The sequence below is a fragment of the Bombina bombina genome, chromosome 6, assembly GCF_027579735.1.
Source record: "Bombina bombina isolate aBomBom1 chromosome 6, aBomBom1.pri, whole genome shotgun sequence".
In the NCBI taxonomy this organism is placed as follows: Eukaryota; Metazoa; Chordata; class Amphibia; order Anura; family Bombinatoridae; genus Bombina; species Bombina bombina.
This window is the reverse complement of record NC_069504.1, coordinates 1,090,295,496-1,090,317,195: the sequence shown is the minus strand read 5'-3', so window position 1 is coordinate 1,090,317,195 and position 21,700 is coordinate 1,090,295,496. Positions and strand designations below refer to the sequence as shown.

Sequence of the window (21,700 nt, the reverse complement as noted above, 5' to 3'; positions counted from 1 at the left end):
ACCACGGTCTATGTCAGTGTAAAGTGACAAAAGATGGGGGTTTATCTGTTGTTGTAGAAGTTGGTAAAATTTTGTCGTGAGACCGTCTGGGCCCGGGGATTTGCCATTTGGCAGGGATTTTATAACTAGATTGATGTCTTGAAGGGTAATGGGGGAATCCAAAAAATGTTTGTTCTCCTCTGTAATAGAGGGTGTGTCAACAGTAGCTAAGTATGATTCTAATTTTCTTCTCTTATCCTGTAGTGAGGTATCTGCTATATTATATAATTTCGTATAGCATGAAACAAATGAGTTAATAATTTCTTCATTCGTGTGAGTGGCCTCACCAGAGGGTTTGTCAAATTGTTCTAATGAAATTGGAAAGTCTTTGTTTTTTAAGTGATCTGGCCAATAGACGACCCGCTTTGTTGCTTTGTACAAAAAACTTGGATTTAGTGGTCAGTGCCCTCATATGAGCTTTTTGTACAAGAATTCTATTGAGGGCTTCTCTTGCGTCAGTCAATTTGGTGAGTTTAGTAGCAGAAGATGGGTCTGCTTTAAGTGTAGCTTCACAGGTAGTTAGATCTTTAGTCAGGGAGGTGAATTGAGCGGTATGTATTTTGCGTTGTGTGGCATTATGCTTTATTATGACCCCCCTTATATAACATTTATAGGCCTCCCAGTTATTTGCGGACGACGTGTCTTCAGGTTTGTTTAAGGCAAATAATTTGTCCGAGAGTTTTTTAATGTCGTCAACTGTTTCCTGGTCAGTTAGCAGGTGGTCATTGAGTCTCCAGTTGAACGTAGTGCGATGTTTACTGGCCCATTTAAATTCAGTAAAAACCATACTGTGATCTGACCAAGAGATATGTGTGATTTTCGAGTGTACGAGGGTAGAGAGGAGAGTTTGATCACACAGAATGTAATCTAGCCTGGAATGTGTGTGTTGTGGATGTGATAAAAAGGTGTAATCCTTCCTGTTAGTGTGTACCATTCTCCAAGTGTCAACTAGGTTAATAGTTTGTAAGGCTACACAGTTAGATTTAAGGGTGTTGTTGCGTAAATAGGATTTCCCACTGGACGTGTCCAGTATTTGGGTTCATAGGGAAATTGAGATCTCCACCAGCAATAATCGGTCCCTTAGCCATAACTAGTATTGTGTTAATTAGGGGTTTAAAAAAATTGGGGGTGGGTCTATTTGGAACATAGATGTTCACCAGAGTAACTGGGGCGCCATAGCACAATCCAACTAGAATTAGGATCCTGTCTTCGTTGTCAGAGTATTTTTGTAATAATTCAAAGGGAAAGCTGCGCCTAAATGAAATGCTAACTCCATTTTTTCTGTGTGTACCTGAGCTACAAAAGTATTGGTCAAAGTATCTCTTAGATAGAGTTGGTTCATGATTTTTCTTAAAATGTGTTTCTTGATTCATAATGATGTCAATTTTCTGTTTGTAAAAATCGTGAAACGCAATAGAGCATTTTTCCGCTGAGAGGAAGCCTTTAACATTTTGTGTGGCAATGCGTAGAGTCTCTTCCCTATGACGTGAGATAGGTGCCGTCATAATGTCAAGTGTCTAGAGCTGTTGGACTAATATAAACAGGGAAACCAGATGGGATATTGGAAAGGGTTTTAGGGGTTCCTGTTAATGGTATTAGAAGGAACAGGTATTAATGGAGTAAATGTTCAGGTGATATCAGTCAAGGTGGAATGGGAGAGAAGGAAGGTTATGACTTTAGAAAACAATATTAGAGCAAATAACAATGGTTATATCAATATTAATTCAAATAACATTAAGATAAAATACAAGTTTTAAACTTAGGTATAAGTATGTGGTAGATTTTTAATTTCTAGCTTGGGAGCTATTGTTACAGGCCGGGTGTTAGTATGGTAAAAGGTGATGTATGAGTTGTTTATTTTGGTATGGCATTAGTCTAACAGTGAGGGGTATGTACCTCATGTAGTTTGTTTGGTTCTTGAAACTCTGTCGGCTTTAGTGTACCGTACACAGTAGTGGGAGGGTATTAGTAGAAAATGTCATGTTGGTTTCTTATTTAGCTATCTAATGTGAGAATATAATCAGTTATGCTAGAATTTACACATATTTCTCAGATTACTGGGAATAAGCCAGGGGTTGAAAATTAAGGCTTTCCCAATATTCAATAAAACATAGTACTGCATAACATTGACATGACTTTTAGCTGTACTATGAAAAATTTTATAATGTGCTAATATGCCCCTCTGTGTGAGTCGAATATTCAGGGTCTGTTTGGGAGTCACTAGGTAGTACAAATCTAGGATGACTAGTATAGCAATGGAATAACATCTTGTGACACAATTTTAACTTATAAACAATACAATAACATTGATATGCAACTTCATATAGTTCTAGTGTGCGGTAGTATAGGGTTATCTGTTAACTTTCATATTTTTATTTACTTTTCGATTAATGCCAGCTATTAAACTCGTAGTAGAGAGGTGAATAGGCAGGCAAAAGGCCATGGTTACGTTATACGATTTCTGATAGGCCTAGTATTATAAAAGGGGAAAGAAAAATCCAGGTTTGTGTAGATGGTTATCTTAGACGAGGAAATGGTTCTAGGCATCAGGGAGTTAAAGTTATGGACTATACGCAAAGTCATTTCAGAGACATTAAACCGGACTCTATGCGTGATTTGTTAGGATCCATCTCAATAGAGACAAAGTGTCTTTACTGTGATAAACAATTTTAATCTTTGATCAATTTAGGAGCAAACCTTCGTTCTAGTGTTAAGAGGACAAGTAAAGAACACTTTTAAATATAATAAGGGGAGAATATTTTACCTGATTAACTGGTTAATAATAATAATTAACTGGTTACTTCAAGCATGCAATGATAAACATTGTAAAAAGGGTAAAGTATAAAACAGATAACTGTAGCTATTCAACCTGCAGCATATTAGAAGAAGAGGTATGGGTTTAAGTCTCGTAGCATAAACCCTCTGCTATCGCTACATTAGTCCATGGAACCATAAACATAATTACAGTGAAGTAGTGTTTGTAGCTTTCGACCTGTAAACCATAGATTAGGATATATATTTAGCTTGCAACGGTTCTGATAGATTTCTCTATACCTAGGACATTTGGTTACCCATTAATGGACAGTAGTCTCTTAACTCCAAATGAGAAGGTTAGTAGAGGAGCAGAAGGATATAGCCTTATCATATGTTACCCGGTATATTGTACCAAGCTAGAGGGGGAATATTCTGGCGTGATGTAGATAATTGTTTTAGAATAGTTATATAGTTCTGGGTACTAATACCGCTGAGCAAGGGCTATTGTTCATAGGCATAACATAAACAGTAAATTAAACTCAATGCATAACATAGCAGAGCTCAGCTTAGTAGAAACATAGTGTCCTCATAGTGTGGAAGAGATGCAGGCTCCACAGGGCTCAGATCAGTTCTTTGTCTCTTTTGGTTACATGAAAGGGAAAATAGACGGTCTGAGCTCTAGCACATATGGAAAAACAGTTGGTTACCCATAATTATGTAACTTGAAACATTCATAGAAAGAATACTGAGGAGCTCATCTTCAGAGCTCGAGGTCAGCATTATTAGACAAGTAGGGAGAAAAAAAAAGGTGTTAAGATAACCTTGATTACTCATCTGATAGAGTCTGTGTCCATGGTGTCCATGTTGGTAGAGGATATTTGTCTTCTTTTGTTCTGCCTAGAAATGATATCTGGGCCTGGTCTTCGTTGAGGCTTGGGGCTGTTTAGTCCACTTTGCTGCCTTTGGGAAGAATGAAGATTGGTATCGTCTGGTGGAGAGATATTTAAGATGTTGCAGAATCTGTTGATGTCAGATGGTGAGGAGCACTCTGTTTTTTTCCCATTCTTCATAACTATTACCGAAGTAGGAAAACCCCATCTGTAAGGTATATGAAGTGTGCGAAGATGAGATGTTAAGGGTTGAAAGTCACGTCTCTTTTGCAGTGTTCTAAGGGATAAGTCCTGGTATATTTGGATTTTATGGTCTTGGAAGTGTATAACTTGTCTTTTCCTGGCGGTGTTATATATCTCCTCCTTTTGTCTATAGCTTTGGAAGTGTACTACAATATCTCTTGGAGGGGAGTCATCAGGAGGTTTTGGGCGCAGTGCTCGATGGGCTCTGTCTAAGGGGATCTCTGCGTTCTCAGGGAGATTTTCTCCTAGTATATCAGTGAATAAGGCCTGGAGATAATCACGAATATCATTGTTTAATACAGTTTCTGGTATCCCCCTAAAGCGGAGATTTCCCCTTCTGGTGCGATTTTCCAAATCGTCGATTTTGTCTTCTAATTCTGTGATATGCTGGCTTTGCTGTGCCTGGTTGGTTGAGAGATTCGCCAGTTTTTGTGCTACGACATACTCATGTTCTTCTAGGGTGTCCACCCTGTGGCCAAGGTCGTTGATCTCTTTTTTTCAAATCGGCACATTTGTCTTTGATACATGTTTTAACTTGTTCAATTAAGGATACTATGGCTTTGTAGGTTATTGGCGTGTCATCATCCTGGGTCGAAGTCATAACTGTAGCTTCATTAGTTATAAATGAGCTACTGTCTTGATCTTCTTCTGTGGTGGTCATCAGGGGTTCTGTTACTCTAGTTGTGGATGGATTATCTGTTTGTTTGAAAAAAGCGTGTACTGCGCTCTGGTTAGCTTGCGATAACTTTTGTGGTTTATCTTGGCGGGTGTTATTTCTTTGCGACACAATGCCTTGAGTTGATAGTAGGCTTCTGCAGCTGTCCTGTAGTATCTCAATACACAATACCCCCTGGGGAGTTTACCCTCACAGGGTGATTACGGTAAAGGGATAGCGGGGTATGACCCGCCACAACTCAGTATGGCGGGAAAGGGAGCAGGGGTATGTGTCTGAGGTGTGCTGTAGGTAGTGCAACAATATTGAGATCAAATGTATCAGCATCATATATCTCCCACCTTGCAGCCCTTGCAGAATGATGTGCACCCCCAGTACTGGAGGTGCTATACTTTTGTTTTTGTATCTGAGGCCCAGGATTAGAGAGTCGATAAAGAGCAAGCCCAGGCTGCACCACTAAGGCAGTTACCAGTATTCAAAGTCATGCAAGCATCCAAAAAATCTTTTACTGTGTTACATCAGCTTGCAGGGGAAAGGCAGCACAAATGAAGCTATGCTGGTATCTGGACAAACTCTGTCAATAGGTCTGCACCAAGAGAATCTAGTGTAATAGTGTCCTCAGTGTTTCAATCAGACAGGGGTAAATCCTTCATGTGAATTAAAAGTGCGTCACCTTATGTATCTTTTATCTTGACACAGACATTTTCTTCCACATGTAACTTATATGTGGAGGAGTTGTTTGTTAAGTATAATCCCTGTCTGTGGGTAATCCATTAACATATTGGGGTAAAAGGCAGCGCAGTCGTAGATTGATATTAATGAGTGGTTATTTCAGAAGTGCGCCATTTGAATTGTCTTTTATTTTTCTGCGGGGACATGTATACATGCAGATTTGACAATTTATAACGGTGTTGGGGCTATTCATTGAGCCGTTCGTTTAGTGACTGCTATCTTGTGTTAAGTGTCGGGGTAAGATTAGGCATAAGGCGATGTGTTTAGCGCCTGTGTCTTACCGGACGTTGCTGGGCTTGGTCTGATCTCGGCAGGTTTTTCGATCGAAAAGATTGGTGTCTCCGGGTGTCTTGAGCTTATGTGCAGTTATTTCTCCTGTATATACGGCCCCGGCTCCTGCCGTGGCTCTTGCCTTGCCCAGGGATGGGAGTTCCTTGACGTTTGTTGCGGTGAGGGCCGCAGGCCCGATAGACTGCTCCGGTCTTGTATTCGGCAGAGAAATGAGCCACTGGGTTTCAGAAAGTAGCTGCTTAGGTGTTGGATGCAGCTTGAGACTATTTAAAGTTTACCATAGGTGCGCTTTACCACTTTTAGAAGCGATAACACCCGGCCCATTCACAGAGCTTCAATGAAGTGCGGCCATTATGGTCGGCTGCTCGCTCCGCCCCCTATTCTTCTTCTATTTATGTTTTTGGATATGGGTTATTCTGGCCTAGGTGCTGCTTCTGGGCGGCCCTCCCTCCCCTTTTTTTTTTTTTTTTCTTCTCTCCTCTCTCTGTCCCCCCCCCCCCCCCCTTCAGTACCTCCTCTCATTTTTATGGACAGCAGGTCTCCCCTCTTCTTAGATGGTAAACCTTAAAATAGTTTCTTGGAATGTTGGGGGGATTTCCACCCCCATTATAAGAAAAGCTATTCTTACACGCCTTAGGAAACTTGGTACCAATATAGCATTTATACAAGAGACTCATCTGACCGCAGAAGAGTCCTTAAAACTCAGATCCATATGGGTGAAAAAAAAAAAAAATTCCCCGGGTGTGGGGAGGAAGAGAGGCGTAGCCATTTTGTTAGGGAAAAAAACTAATCTAGAGGTTATGCATATTGAAGTAGATCTCGTGGGCAGATTTGTGCTGATAAAAATAAAAACATCTAAAGATATTTTTACTCTGTGTAACATTTATGCTCCCAACAGGTTGGATCCAGTCTTCTGGTCCATGATACAGGCTAAGATTCTTTCGATACAGGAGGGTCATCTGGTTCTTGGGGTCGATTTCAACATGTCTCCTCATTGCCCACTGGACAGACTTAGACAGTCAACATAATTGTCCAAACAAAAATGGTATAATTTAGAAGCAAAATTAATGAAGTCAATTATGCAGAATCTTGCAATTAAGGATGTGTGGAGACTCCAGAACCCGGATGCCAGGGACTTTACCTGCCTATCCAGGGCCCATAAAACTCTGTCTAGAATTGATCTATTTCTTATCAACAATACTATATCCAGGTCGGTTGTAAAATCAGGTATTCTTCCCATCTTTCTGTCAGATCATAGCCCAATTTTCGTGGAGTTTCAATTGAATCATCTTAAAAATAGATCATCACGTTTCACCTTCCCTTCATTCCTTGCCTCTGACCTGAAATTTAAAAATTGGCTGAAACTTAAGTTTGCCGATTATGTTCAACATAATCAATCACATATAGACTCTCCTTTGGTTTTCTGGGAGGCCGCAAAGGCAGTTCTCAGAGGCGAAATAATAGCTTATACTGCCCTGAGATCCAGGAAAATAAGGTTAAGAGAAAAGGAAAGTACTAATTCAGTAATTAATTCTTATAACTCCTTTCTTCTGGAAAAATTGCCTAGCAACTGGGCGAAATATATCAGAGCTAAGTGCTAGAGACACTTTTGCGGTTTATCAGGAAACCCAGGGAGATTTAAAACTTCAAGCCAGACTTTATAGATTTGGGAACAAATCTGGTAAACTTCTGGCTAACCTGTTTAAAAAGGAGAAAAAGTAATCCTTTATAGAGAACGTCCAACAGGACGGCGCCTCCCTTAAGAAACCTGAAGAGATTGCGGAAACATTTGTTAGCTATTATCAGAACTTGTATTCCTATAGGACCTCAAATCTCTCTCAATCGAAGCAATTCTGGAGTGAAATTTCTTACCCTAAAATCTCAGCTGTCATGATCGATGCACACAACGCCCCAATACTGGAAACGGAAATTGTAAAGACTATTACGGACCTCCCCTCAAATAAAACACCAGGCCCAGATTGCCTACCGATCGAGTTTTACAAAATTATGACTAGTGAGATTGCCCCTTATCTTAACAATTTATACAATAGCATGTATTCCAAGGCAGACCCAGTAGCCACCTCTTTTTCTGCCTCTAATACTATCTTAATTCTGAAGGGTGGGAAAGATCCCTCCCTTAAGGAATCTTATAGACCTATAGCCCTCTTAAATGTAGATTATAACATTTTAAGCTCCATAATCGCAAGGCGGCTACAGTCAGCATTGGCTCTTTTCATCCACCCAGACCAGGCTGGGTTCCTATACAAAAGAAATTATTCTGCAAAAATCAGAGAGGCTTTGGCTACAACTGAATACTTCAGGACTGCTGGGACTTTGGGGAGTCAGGAGGAGGAGGGCGCCCCTGAACTAGCCATAGTCTCAATAGATGCAGAAAAAGCATTCAACTCAATTCATTTTGACCATCTCTTTACTTCATTAACTAATTGTGGGTTCAGGGGAGAGTTCCTGAAATTTATCATTAATCTATATAAAGAACCTTATACAAGATTGATTGTCAATAACATTGTTTCTTCGCAGATAACTCTTGGAAGGGGAACACGACAGGGTGCCCTCTTTCCCCTCTGCTCTTCGACGTCTCAATTGAACCTCTGGCAATCATGGTCAGACATCAATTATCTAGAATCAAAATAGGTAATCAGACCATAAAAATTGCTCTCTATGCGGACAATGTATTACTATATCTCTCTGATATTCAAACTAGTATACCGAAATTTTTAGACATCGCTGATCGGTTCGGATCTTTTTTAGGTTATAAGATCAATGAAGCAAAATCAGAGCTGTTATGGCTCCGAAAAAATAACTCTCCCTCTAACATCCCCTTTAGCATGGTGAAAGATTCTCTCAAATATCTAGGAATTCTTATTCCCTATACACCAGGTGAATTATACGATTGCAACATCACTCCAATCTTACCAATCTTAACAAGTATAAGGGGGAAAATGAAAAGTTGGCAGTCTCTCACAATATCTATTTCTGGACGGATAGCTCTATTTAAAATGATTTTACTGCCAAAGCTTTTATATATACTCAAGAACACCCCATTAATTCTTATGGAAAAGGATGTTCGAACACTTAATAGTGCACTTAGCAAATTTATATGGCAAGGGAAAAGACCAAGGATATCTTTAAATAAATTATCCCTTCCGAAAGAGAGAGGCGGTCTTGCACTTCCTAATATCCGCTTTTATAACTATGCTTTCCTGGTGCGAGTAGTGGCTGATTGGATTTTCCACAGTGACTATGTAACAAACAATTCACTAGAGGAAACTATATGCTATCCTTATCTCCCTTTAGCATTAATTCACTGTCCACGAAAAGAACTGCCCAGGGAAATCAAACTACTCAAAACATTTTCTAATCCGCTGAAGGCTTGGTGGAAGGTGGGAGAACTTTTGTCTTTGAATTGTAAAGCTTCACAGCACTTAACACTACTGGGCAACCTGAAATTTCCTGCGGGCCTGAGCTCTACACTTTTTAAGACCTGGCACAATCAGGGCCTAAATAGGGTGTCACATTTTATTGATATAGAGAGAAAATGTGTCAAATACTTTGAGGAATTAAAAACAGACAACAAGGATTTTTATGCATATTTGCAAACTAGACATTTCCTTACTGAGCTTATGAAAGAAACAGACTGGTCCTGGTCCCTGGGCAAATTGGAAAATTGGTTAACATTGTTCAAAAATGGACACAAATCCATTTCCCTGTGTTACCAACTGATTATTGCCAGTAAAGGCGAATTGGAGCTAGAGAAAATTACCTCACTATGGAACCAGATGATACCTCACTCTAATATTGACATTTAATTGGTCCAATTATCAATCCAGAAAGTGGACCAGGTCACTTTATCAGTGACCTGGCGGGGGATGCATGTTAGACTTATACATAACTCATATTTAACCCCCAAAAAAGGTAGTAAAATTCATAATCCTGGCTTCAAAAAGTGTCCAAAGTGCTTGCTTTCAGCAGCTGACTTAATGCATATGATCTGGGAATGCCCTAAAATAAGCCATCTCTGGTGGAAGCTAGAATTCTGGCTCAGTAAAACTCTAAAAATTCCCCTTGAGGGGGTCACAAATTATATTTGGTTCGATACAACATACAAATGAAAAAGTAATTCTCCTGTCTATACTCGCAACTAAATACCTCATCTTTAAAAATTGGAAGCTGAGAGCAACACCATCCATCCCAGAGATCAATTTTTTTTAAAAAAAACATTGCTTATTAGAACAAAGAGACACTAATTTAGACAACAAATTAGACATTAGACAATTTTTTGGTAAATGGTCAGTGTTTATTAAGTCATTGCCCGACACGGAGATAACTGATTTAATTTTTCCGTTCAGAAATTATGAATTGGTACTCTTGGGTGCCTGGTAAATTAATGAGTGAGAATGGATTCACTATGCTGCCCTGGGTGTATTTACCCGAGATCCCGTTGATCATGATTTTTAGGTGAGCGGGGGGAGTGAGTGGGAGGGGGGGGGTTTCTTCTTGTTCTTTTTTCTCCTTCCTCCCTTTCCTCTCCTTTTTTTTTCTTTTTTTCTCTTTTCTCTTTCCTTCTTTTTTTTTCCTTCTTCCCTCTCCCAGCTGGGGCTGGGGGTTTCATTATAGAGTAAAAATTCAGCTGAATGTAATCGTATATTGGTTGACTGACTCTGACTTGTTTTTCATAAACCTATTGTTTATGATCTTTTTGGAAATAAATAACCTGGATATGAAAACTTAGTAGTGTAAAAGAGATAATTAGGTCCACACTTGATAATTAATTGAACTTGGCATAGCTAGGGTTTAATTTATGTCAATATCATTATCGTATTATCAATTGTTAATTCAACTATGATTTATTTAGGTTAAATTATGAAGTTAGTCAAACCTTGACTTAATTTTCTGTTGATGTTAATATTGGACCTTGTATGGTGTAAATAATTATTTTGCTGAAAAATAAAAATGAAAAAGTTAAAAATAAATAAATAATGCTCTATCTGAATCACAAAATATTTTTTTTTTTGGGTTCAATGTCCCTTTAAGACTGAGACTCCTTTAGAATAAATAATGGATAAAATTAAGGCCTTTAAGCTGGCTAATTCCTTTATTACGGATATCGCCTTTCAGATCGCCAAATTGGCGGCTAAGAATTCAGTATTTTCCCTTTTTAGCGTGCAGAGCCTTATGGTTAAAATCTTGTTCTGCGGATGTGTCCTCTAAATCAAAGCTCTTGGTGATTCCTTTCAAAGGTAAGACCCTGTTCGGGCCTGACTTGAAGGAGATAATTTCTGACATTACGGGAGGTAAGGGTCATCTCCTCCCTCAGGACAGAACAGCTAAGCAAAGGGGACGACAGAGTCATTTTCGTTCCTTTCAAAACTTCAAGGGAATCCCCTCTTCCTCTTCTGTTAAACAGGAAGGAAATTATTCTCAAGCCAAAGCCACTTGGAAACCTAACCAGGGTTGGAATAAGGGTAAACAACCCAAGAAGCCTGCCGCTGCTACCAAGACAGCATGATGGGGCGGCCCCCGATCCGGGACCGGATCTAGTAGGGGGCAGACTATCTCTCTTTGTCCAAGCTTGGATGGGAGATGTTCAGGATCCCTGGGCACTAGAAATTGTGTCTCAAGGTTATCAGTTGGAGTTCAAAAATTCCCTCCCAAGGGGAAGGTTTCTTCTTTCACGATTGTCTGTAGACCAGATAAAAAGAGAGGCGTTCTTATGTAGTGTAAAATACCTCTCCACTATGGGAGTAATTTGTCATGTTCCAAAACAGGGGCAGGGGTTTTACTCAAACCTTTTTGTGGCTCCCAAAAAAGAGGGAACATTCCAACCTATTTTAGATCTCAAGATTCTAAACAAGTTTCTCAGAGTTCCATCCTTCAAGATGGAGACTATTCAGACAATTCTTCCATTGATCCAGGAGGGTCTATGTATGACTACCGTGGACTTAAAGGATGCATATCTTAATATTCCTATCCACAAATATCATCACCAGTTCCTAATGTTTGCCTTCCTGGACAAACATTTTCAGTTTGTTGTTCTTCCTTTCGGGCTGGCCACAGCACCCAGGATCTTCACAAAGGTTCTAGGGTCTCTGCTAGCGGTTCTCAGACTACGGGGCATTGCAGTGGCGCCTTTTCTGGATGATATCCTGATCCAGGCATCGTCTTATCAACTGACAGTGGAATGGAGATTATGCAAATTTGTCTCCTCAGATAGATCTGGATCAGGAGACAAGAGACTATCTTCTTTGGTTGTTGTCGCTGGATCATCTGTCCCATGGAATGTGCTTCCGCAGACCTTCATGGGTGATAGTGACAACGGACGCCAGTCTACTAGGATGGGGTGCAGTCTGGAATTCCCTGAAGGCTCAGGGTGTGTGGACTCGTTCGGAGTCTCTACTTCCATTCAATATTCTGGAATTGAGAGCAATATTCAATGCGCTTCAGGCTTGGCCTCAGTTGGCTTCAGCAAAATTCATCCGACTTCAGTCTGACAACATCACATCTGTGGCTTACATCAGTCATCAGGGAGGAAACAAGGAGTTCCTTAGCAATGACAGAAGTATCCAAGATAATTTGGTGGGCGAAGGCTCACTCTTCTTATCTGTCTGCAATCTACATCCCAGGAGTGGACAACTGGGAAGCAGATTTTTTGAGCAGACAGACGTTTCATCCGGAGGAATGGGAACTCCACCCGGAGGTCTTTGCCACCCTGATTCTCAGGTGGGACAGACTGGAATTGGATCTGATGGCGTTTTGTCAGAATGCCAAGCTCTCAAGATACGGATCCAGGTCCAGGGATCCTCAGGCCGAACTGATAGATGCCTTGGCAGTGCCTTGGTCGTTCAACCTAGCTTATGTGTTTCCACAGTTTGCTCTCCTTCCCCTGGTGATTGCACACATCAAACAGGAGAGGGCTTTGGTGATTCTAATTGCTCCTGCGTGGCCTCACAGGACTTGGTATGCCAATCTGGTGGACATGTCCTCTCTGCCACCGTGGAAGTTTCCATTGAGGCAGGACCTTCTTATTCAGGGGCCCTTCCATCATCCGAATCTAATTTCAATGCAGCTGACTGTTTGGAGATTGAACGCTTGATTTTATCTAAGCGGAGGTTCTCTGATGCGGTCATTGATACTTTGATTCAGGCACGCGAGCCTGTTACTAGAAAAAATTACTATAAGATATGGCGTAAATATCTTTATTGGTGCAAATCCAAGGGCTACTCATGGAGTAGGGTTAGGATTCCTAGGATTTTATCTTTTCTCCAAGAAGGATTAGAGAAAGAATAGTCAGCAAGTTCCTTAAAGTGACAGATTTCTGCTTTGTCTATTTTGCTACACAAGCGTCTGACAGATGTTCCAGATGTTCAATCTTTTTGTCAGGCCCTGACTAGAATCCGGCCTGTGTTTAGAACAATTGCTCCTCCTTGGAGTTTAAATTTAGTTCTTAATGTTCTTCAAGGGGTTCCATTTGAACCTATGCATTCCATAGATATTAAGTTATCATGTTGGAAAGTTTTATTTTTGGTTGCTATTTCTTCTGCTCGTAGAGTTCCTGAGCTTTTGTCATAACAATGTGATTCTTCTTATCTTATTTCCCATTCTGATAAGGTGGTGTTACGTACCAAACCTGGTTTTCTTCCTAAGGTTGTTTCTAACAAAAATATTAATCAGGAAATTGCTGTTCCTTCCTTGTGTCCTAACCCTTCTTCTAAGAAGGAGCGTCTGTTACATAATTTGGACGTAGTCGGTGCCTTGAAGTTCTACTTGCAGGCGACTAAGGATTTTCGTCAAACATCTTCATTATTTGTTGTTTTTGCTGGGGAATTTAGGGGTCAGAAAGTTATGGCTACCTCTGTTTCTTTTTGGCTTAAGAGTATCATCTGTGTTACATATGAGACTTTCTGGACAGCAGCCTCCAGAGCGAATTGCGGCTTATTCTACTAGGGCTGTGGCTTCCTTGTGGGCATTTAAAAAGATGCTTCTGTTTAACAGATTTGCAAGCCTGCAACTTGGTCTCTTCACACTTTTTCCAAATTTGATTATTTTGCCTCGTCTGAGGCTGTTTTTGGGAGAAAGGTTCTTCAAGCAGTGGTGCCTTCCGTTTAGGTTCTTGTCTTGTCCCTCCCTTTCATCCGTGTCCTATAGCTTTGGTATTGTATCCCATAAGTAAGGATGAAATCCGTGGACTCGTCATATCTTGTAGAAGAAAAGGAAATGTATGCTTACCTGATTAATTTATTTTACGATATGACGAGTCCATGGCCCACCCTGTCGTTTTTTCTAAAGACAGGTTTTTATTTCTCCTGTTAAGTGTAGTCAGTCCACGGGTCATCCATTACTTATGGAATATTTCTCTTCCTAACAGGAAACAGCAAGAGAATTACCCAGCAGAGCTTGCTATATAGCTCCTCCCCTCACCTGTCATATTCAGTCATTCTCTTGCAGCCTAACTAGATAGGAAGCTGTGAGAGATCTGTGGTGTTTTTTAACTTAGTTTATTTCTACAATCAAAAGTTTGTTATTTTTAAATGGCACCGGAGTGTGCTGTTTATTCTCAGGCAGCATTAGAAGAAGAATCTGCCTGGGTTTTTTTTCTATGGTCTTAGCAGACGTAACTAAGACCCACTGGCTGTTTCTCATCTGAGGGAAAGTGAGGTAACTTCAGAGAAACAGGTATGTGCAGTAAATTATTTTCTGAGGAATGGAATTGACTGAGAAAATACTGCTGATACCATTGTAAAGTAAGTTCAGCCTTAAATGCAGCGATAGCGACTGGTATCAGGCTGATGTGTGTGTGTGTGTGCACTGAATGTATTTTCTAAGGAATGGAATTGACTCTGAAAATACTGTAAATACTGAAATAATGTATGAGCCTTAACTGCAGTAAAAGCGACTGGTAGCAGGCTTGTAAATAATAATACATAACTTTTAAATGTATGTTTAAAACGTTTACTGGCATGTTAATCGTTTTTTGTGAGGTACTTGGTGATAAAACTTATTGGGGCTTGATTTTTACCACATGGCCATTTTTGTTTTCTGCATAGAAACAGTTTCTGAGCTTCCCCACTGTTGTAATGAGTGGGAGGGGCCTATTTTAGCGCTTTTTTGCGCAGTAAAAATTCAGTCACAATCTGTCTACTTCATCCTCCATGATCCAGATCGTCTCTAGAGAGCTCAGGGGTCTTCAAAATTCATTTTGAGGGAGGTAATCAGTCACAGAGACCTGTGACAGTGTGTTTTGACTGTGAGAAAAACGTTAATTATATAATTGTTATCCGTTTTTGGGTACTAAGGGGTTAATCATCCATTTGCTGGTGGGTGCAATCCTTTGCTAACTTAATACATTACTGTGAAAATTTGGTTGCTATAACTATTTTTGTTCATTGTTATTTCAACTGTGTCAGTTTTTTCTGTGCTTCTTAAAGGCACAGTAACATTTTTTATATTGCTTGTAAATTAATTTTGAAAAGTATTTCCAAGTTTGCTAGTCTTATTGCTAGTTTGTTTAAACATTTCTGACTCAGATGAATCTCTTTGTTCACTATGTTTAAAGGCCAATGTGGAGCCCAATAGAAATTTGTGTACCAATTGCATTGATGCTACTTTGAATAAAAGTCAATCTTTACATGTAAAGAAATTATCACCAGACGACGAGGGGGAAGTTATGCCGACTAACTCTCCTCACGTGTCAGTACCTGCGCCTCCCGCTCAGGAGGTGCGTGATTTTGTGGCGCCAAGTACATCAGGGAGGCCCTTACAAATCACTTTGCAAGACATGGCTACTGTTATGACAGAAGTATTATCTAAGTTGCCAGATTTAAGAGGCAAGCGCGATAGCTCTGGGTTAAGGATAGAGCGCGCGGATGAGATGAGAGCCATGTCAGATACTGTGTCACAGTTTGCAGAACGTGAGGACGGAGAGCTTCATTCTGTGGGTGACGGATCTGATCCAGGGAGACTGGATTCAGAGATTTCCAATTTTAAATTTAAGCTAGAGAACCTCCGCACATTGCTAGGGGAGGTATTAGCGGCTCTGAATGATTGTAACACGGTTGCAATTCCAGAGAAATTATGTAGGTTGGATAAATACTATGCGGTATCGGTGTATACTGACGTATTTCCTATACCAAAAAGGCTTACAGAGATTATTAACAAGGAGTGGGATAGACCTGGTGTGCCTTTTACCCCTCCTCCCATATTTAGGAAAATGTTTCCTATTGACGCCACCACACGAGACTTATGGCAGACGGTCCCTAAGGTGGAGGGAGCAGTTTCTACTTTAGCTAAGCGTACCACTATCCCGGTGGAGGATAGTTGTGCCTTTTCAGATCCAATGGATAAAAAATTAGAGGGTTACCTTAAGAAAATGTTTGTTCAACAAGGTTTTATTTTACAGCCCCTTGCATGCATTGCGCCTGTCACTGCTGCGGCAGCATTCTGGTTTGAGTCTCTGGAAGAGGCCTTTCGCTCAGCTCCATTGGATGAAATAATGAACAAGCTTAAAACACTTAAGCTAGCTAACGCATTTGTTTCTGATGCCGTTGTGCATTTAACCAAACTTACGGCTAAGAACTCCGGATTCGCCATCCAATCGCGCAGAGCGCTATGGCTTAAATCCTGGTCAGCTGATGTGACTTCTAAATCTAAATTGCTTAATATTCCTTTCAAAGGGCAGACATTATTCGGGCCCGGCTTGAAAGAAATTATTGCTGACATTACGGGAGGTAAGGGCCATGCTCTACCTCAGGACAGGGCCAAATCAAAGGCCAAACAGTCTAATTTTCGTGCCTTTCGTAACTTCAAGGCAGGAGCAGCATCAACTTCCTCCGCTCCAAAACAGGAAGGAGCTGTTGCTCGTTACAGGCAGGGCTGGAAAGTTAACCAGTCCTGGAACAGGGGCAAGCAGGCCAAGAAACCTGCTGCTGCCCCCAAGACAGCATGAAGAGAGGGCCCCCTATCCGGAAACGGATCTAGTGGGGGGCAGACTTTCTCTCTTCGCCCAGGCTTGGGCAAGAGATGTCCAGGATCCCTGGTCGTTGGAGATCATATCCCAGGGATATCTCCTGGACTTCAAGACTTCTCCTCCACGGGGGAGATTTCATCTTTCAAGGTTATCAGCAAACCAAATAAAGAAAGAGGCGTTTCTACGCTGTGTACAAGACCTCTTACTAATGGGGGTAATCCACCCAGTTCCGCGGACGGAACACGGGCAGGGATTCTATTCAAATCTATTTGTGGTTCCCAAAAAAGAGGGAACTTTCAGACCAATCTTGGACTTAAAAATCCTAAACAAATTTCTAAGAGTTCCATCATTCAAAATGGAGACTATTCGAACCATCCTTCCCGTGATCCAAGAGGGTCAGTACATGACCACGGTGGACTTAAAGGATGCCTACCTTCACATACCGATTCACAAGGACCATTACCGGTATTTGAGTTTTGCCTTCCTAGACAGGCATTACCAGTTTATAGCTCTTCCCTTCGGATTAGCTACGGCTCCAAGAATCTTTACAAAAATTCTAGGATCACTTCTGGCGGTACTAAGACCGTGAGACATAGCGGTGACTCCGTACCTAGACGACATTCTGATACAAGCGTCAAGTTTTCAAACTGCCAAGTCTCATACAGAGATAGTTCTGGCATTTCTGAGGTCGCATGGGTGGAAGGTGAACGTGGAAAAGAGTTCTCTATTACCACTTACAAGAGTTCCCTTTCTAGGGACTCTTATAGATTCTGTAGAGATGAAAATTTACCTGACAGAGGCCAGGTTATTAAAACTTTTAAATGCTTGCCGTGTCCTTCACTCCATTCCACACCCGTCAGTAGCTCAGTGCATGGAAGTAATCGGCTTAATGGTAGCGGCAATGGACATAGTACCATTTGCGCGCCTGCATCTCAGACCGCTGCAATTGTGCATGCTAAGTCAGTGGAACGGGGATTACTCAGATTTGTCCCCCCTACTAAATCTGGATCAAGAGACCAGAGATTCTCTTCTATGGTGGCTCTCGCGGCCACATCTGTCCAAGGGGATGACCTTTCGCAGGCCAGATTGGACGATTGTAACAACAGACGCCAGCCTTCTAGGCTGGGGAGCAGTCTGGAATTCCCTGAAAGCTCAGGGATTATGGACTCAGGGGGAGAATCTCCTCCCAATAAATATTCTGGAGTTAGGAGCAATATTCAATGCTCTCCTAGCTTGGCCTCAGTTAGCAACTCTGAGGTTCATCAGATTTCAGTCGGACAACATCACGACTGTGGCTTATATCAACCATCAAGGGGGAACCAGAAGTTCCCTAGCGATGTTGGAAGTCTCAAAGATAATTTGCTAGGCAGAGTCTCACTCTTGCCACCTGTCAGCGATCTACATCCCAGGCGTGGAGAACTGGGAAGCGGATTTTCTAAGTCGCCAGACTTTTCATCCGGGAGAGTGGGAACTTCATTCGGAGGTCTTTGCTCAACTGGTTCGTCGTTGGGGCAAACCAGATCTGGATCTCATGGCGTCTCGTCAGAACGCCAAGCTTCCTTGTTACGGATCCAGGTCCAGGGACCCGGGAGCGGTGCTGATAGATGCTCTGACAGCCCCTTGGGTCTTCAACATGGCTTATATGTTTCCACCATTCCCAATGCTTCCTCGTTTGATTGCCAAGATCAAACAGGAGAGAGCTTCGGTGATTCTGATAGCACCTGCGTGGCCACGCAGGACCTGGTATGCAGACCTAGTGGACATGTTGTCCTGTCCACCGTGGTCTCTGCCTCTGAGACAGGACCTTCTAATTCAGGGTCCTTTCAAACATCCAAATCTAATTTCTCTGAGGCTGACTTCATGGAGATTGAACGCTTGATTCTATCAAAGCGTGGTTTCTCGGAGTCGGTTATTGATACCTTAATACAGGCTAGGAAGCCTGCTACCAGAAAAATTTACCATAAAATATGGTGTAAATATTTACATTGGTGCGAATCCAAGAGTTACTCATGGAGTAAGGTTAGGATTCCTAGGATATTGTCCTTTCTACAAGAGGGTTTAGAAAAGGGCTTATCTACTAGTTCGTTAAAGGGACAGATTTCTGCTCTGTCTATTCTTCTACACAAACGTCTGGCTGAAGTTCCAGACGTTCAGGCTTTCTGTCAGGCTTTAACTAGGATTAAGCCTGTGTTTAAGTCTGTTGCTCCGCCGTGGAGCTTAAACTTAGTTCTTAATGTTCTTCAAGGCGTTCCATTTGAACCCCTTCATTCCATTGATATCAAGTTGTTATCTTGGAAAGTTCTGTTTTTGATGGCTATTTCCTCGGCTCGGAGAGTCTCTGAGTTATCTGCCTTACATTGTGATTCTCCTTATCTGATTTTCCATTCAGACAAGGTAGTTCTGCGTACTAAACCTGGGTTCTTACCTAAGGTAGTTACTAACAAGAATATCAATCTAGAGATTGTTGTTCCATCTCTGTGTCCTAACCCTTCTTCAAAGAAGGAACGACTTTTGCATAATCTGGACGTAGTCCGTGCCCTGAAATTCTATTTGCAGGCAACTAAGGATTTTCGTCAAACTTCTTCCCTGTTTGTCGTTTACTCTGGACAGAGGAGAGGTCAAAAGGCTTCGGCTACCTCTCTCTCTTTTTGGCTTCTTGGCATAATACGATTAGCCTATGAGACTGCTGGACAGCAGCCTCCTGAAAGGATTACAGCTCATTCTACTAGAGCTGTTTCTTCCACCTGGGCCTTTAAAAATGAGGCTTCTGTTGAACAGATTTGCAAGGCTGCGACTTGGTCTTCGCTTCACACTTTTTCAAAATTTTACAAATTTGACACTTTTGCTTCCTCGGAGGCTGTGTTTGGGAGAAAGGTACTTCAGGCAGTGGTTCCATCTGTTTAATGTTCCTGCCTTGTCCCTCCCTTCATCCGTGTACTTTAGCTTTGGTATTGGTATTCCATAAGTAATGGATGACCCGTGGACTGACTACACTTAACAGGAGAAAACATAATTTATGCTTACCTGATAAATTCCTTTCTCCTGTAGTGTAGTCAGTCCACGGCCCGCCCTGTTTTTACGGCAGGTCTAAATTTTAATTAGACTCCAGTCACCACTGTACCCTATGGTTCCTCCTTTCTCGTATGCTTGGTCGAATGACTGAGTATGACAGGTGAGGGGAGGAGCTATATAGCAAGCTCTGCTGGGTAATTCTCTTGCAGTTTCCTGTTAGGAAGAGAAATATTCCATAAGTAATGGATGACCCGTGGACTGACTACACTACAGGAGAAAGGAATTTATCAGGTAAGCATAAATTATGTTTTTTTGTTAAACTTCAGTCACCTCTGCTTCTTGGCTTTTACTTTGTCTTCCTAACATCGGGCGAATGACTGGAGGGGGAGGGAAGGGAGGGGCTATTTATGCAGCTCTGCTGTGGAGCTATTTGCCTCCTCCTGCTGACCAGGAGGTGATATCCCATAAGTAAGGATGAAATCCATGGACTCGTCATATCATAAAATAAATAAATGTATCAGGTAAGCATAAATTTTCCTTTTTTCTCATTTTTAGTATGCAATATTCATCTGTGCTACTTAAAGTGACAGTTGCATTTAATCTCAGTTTTACATTGCAAAGACACTATTATAATAGGTTTTTTATATTTCTCGCTGGATTTCTTGATATAGAGAGAGCGTGTTACTTCTCTGTGTCTCCCAGGAGAGCGTGTTACTTCTCTGTGTCTCCCAGGATGATTCTGTCTGAGCATTCACACAGTTACTCCTTTTTCCGTCCCAAGCCTCTATGGTGTTACCTGCAGTGCCCTGCGGTTCCTCGTTGTCTCCTGGAGGAGTTATTTGCGTGCATAATTTGCTACTCTGGTATCTGTTGGGTACTTTTGACTTTTTTCTGTTTTTCCTATTCTTAGGGAAAATTGCTGGAGGAACATTTGAGATTCAGTTAGTAAGGTGTCTGTATCGTCTCCTACTACTCATATTCCTCATTGGACGGATTAGGGGGATAAGCCAGTAGGATCTGAGGGTGAAATCTCAGATTTGGTCAGTATAATTAGGTGGCCAGCAACAAAGTTGCAGGACAACCTATTGTTATTGTCAGGATTATTATTTTTTATTCTTCTTCTTTCTCGTGTAAGGTGTATCCAGTCCACGGATTCATCCATTACTTGTGGGATATTCTCCTTCCCAACAGGAAGCTGCAAGAGGATCACCCACAGCAGAGCTGTCTATATAGCTCCTCCCCTAATTGCCACCTCCCAGTCATTCTCTTGCAGCTCTCGACAAGGGAAGTAGCTAGAGAGATGTGGTGCATTAATGTAATTTATCTTCAATCAAAAGTTTATTATTTTCAAATGGTACCGGAGTTGTACTATTTTAGCCTCAGGCAGAAAGTTGAAGAAGAGTCTGCCTGAGGTTTTTGATGATCTTAGCGGTTTGTAACTAAGATCCACTGCTGTTCTCACACATAACTGAAGAGATGGGTAACTTCAGCTGGGGGAATAGCGGGCAGGGTCTCCTGCTCTGAGGTATGTGCAGTTTTAAATTTTTCTAGAGAGATGATAAGCTAGAAAATGCTGACAATACCGGATTTATTTAAGGTAAGCCTGATTACAGTGATTTAATAACGACTGGTATCATGCTTTCTGTAAAGGGTAATATTTTTGTTATTTACTCCCATTACTGAATAGATATAATGTTTGCTTGAGGTATATAAATGTTTATTACATATTGGTGATAAAACTTTATTCTGGGGCCCAGTTTTTCCACATGGCTGACTAGATTTTGCCTAGGGATAGTTTTTTTAAGGCCCTCTCACTGTGAGTACAGGTTGGGAGGGGCCTATTTTTGCGACTAAATTGCACAGTAGTTTTTGCAGCTTGAGGCATCCAGCTTCCCTGAAGGAGTCCCCTGAACATATAGGACCTCTCTAAAGGGTTTTTGTGCCTTCCAAAGTCGTTGTATGGGCAGGTAGGGCCACAGCAGAGCTGTGGCAGTTGGTTGTGACTGTTTAAAATTGTTTATATCGGGGGGGGGGGGGGGGTTATCCGGTTTTGAAACTAAGGGGTTAATCATCCATTTGCAAGTG

At 41.4% G+C, this 21,700-nt stretch overlaps 1 protein-coding gene across 1 annotated transcript in view; it reads left to right on the top strand.

The window, feature by feature from the left end:
- Positions 1-21,700, top strand: part of SMC1B (structural maintenance of chromosomes 1B) — an 854,251-nt gene that overhangs the window by 92,128 nt on the left and 740,423 nt on the right. The window contains exon 5 of the mRNA XM_053719693.1: positions 16,341-16,358. Within this exon, the coding sequence (XP_053575668.1) occupies positions 16,341-16,358 (18 nt within the window). The remainder of the gene's footprint in view (positions 1-16,340; positions 16,359-21,700) is intronic.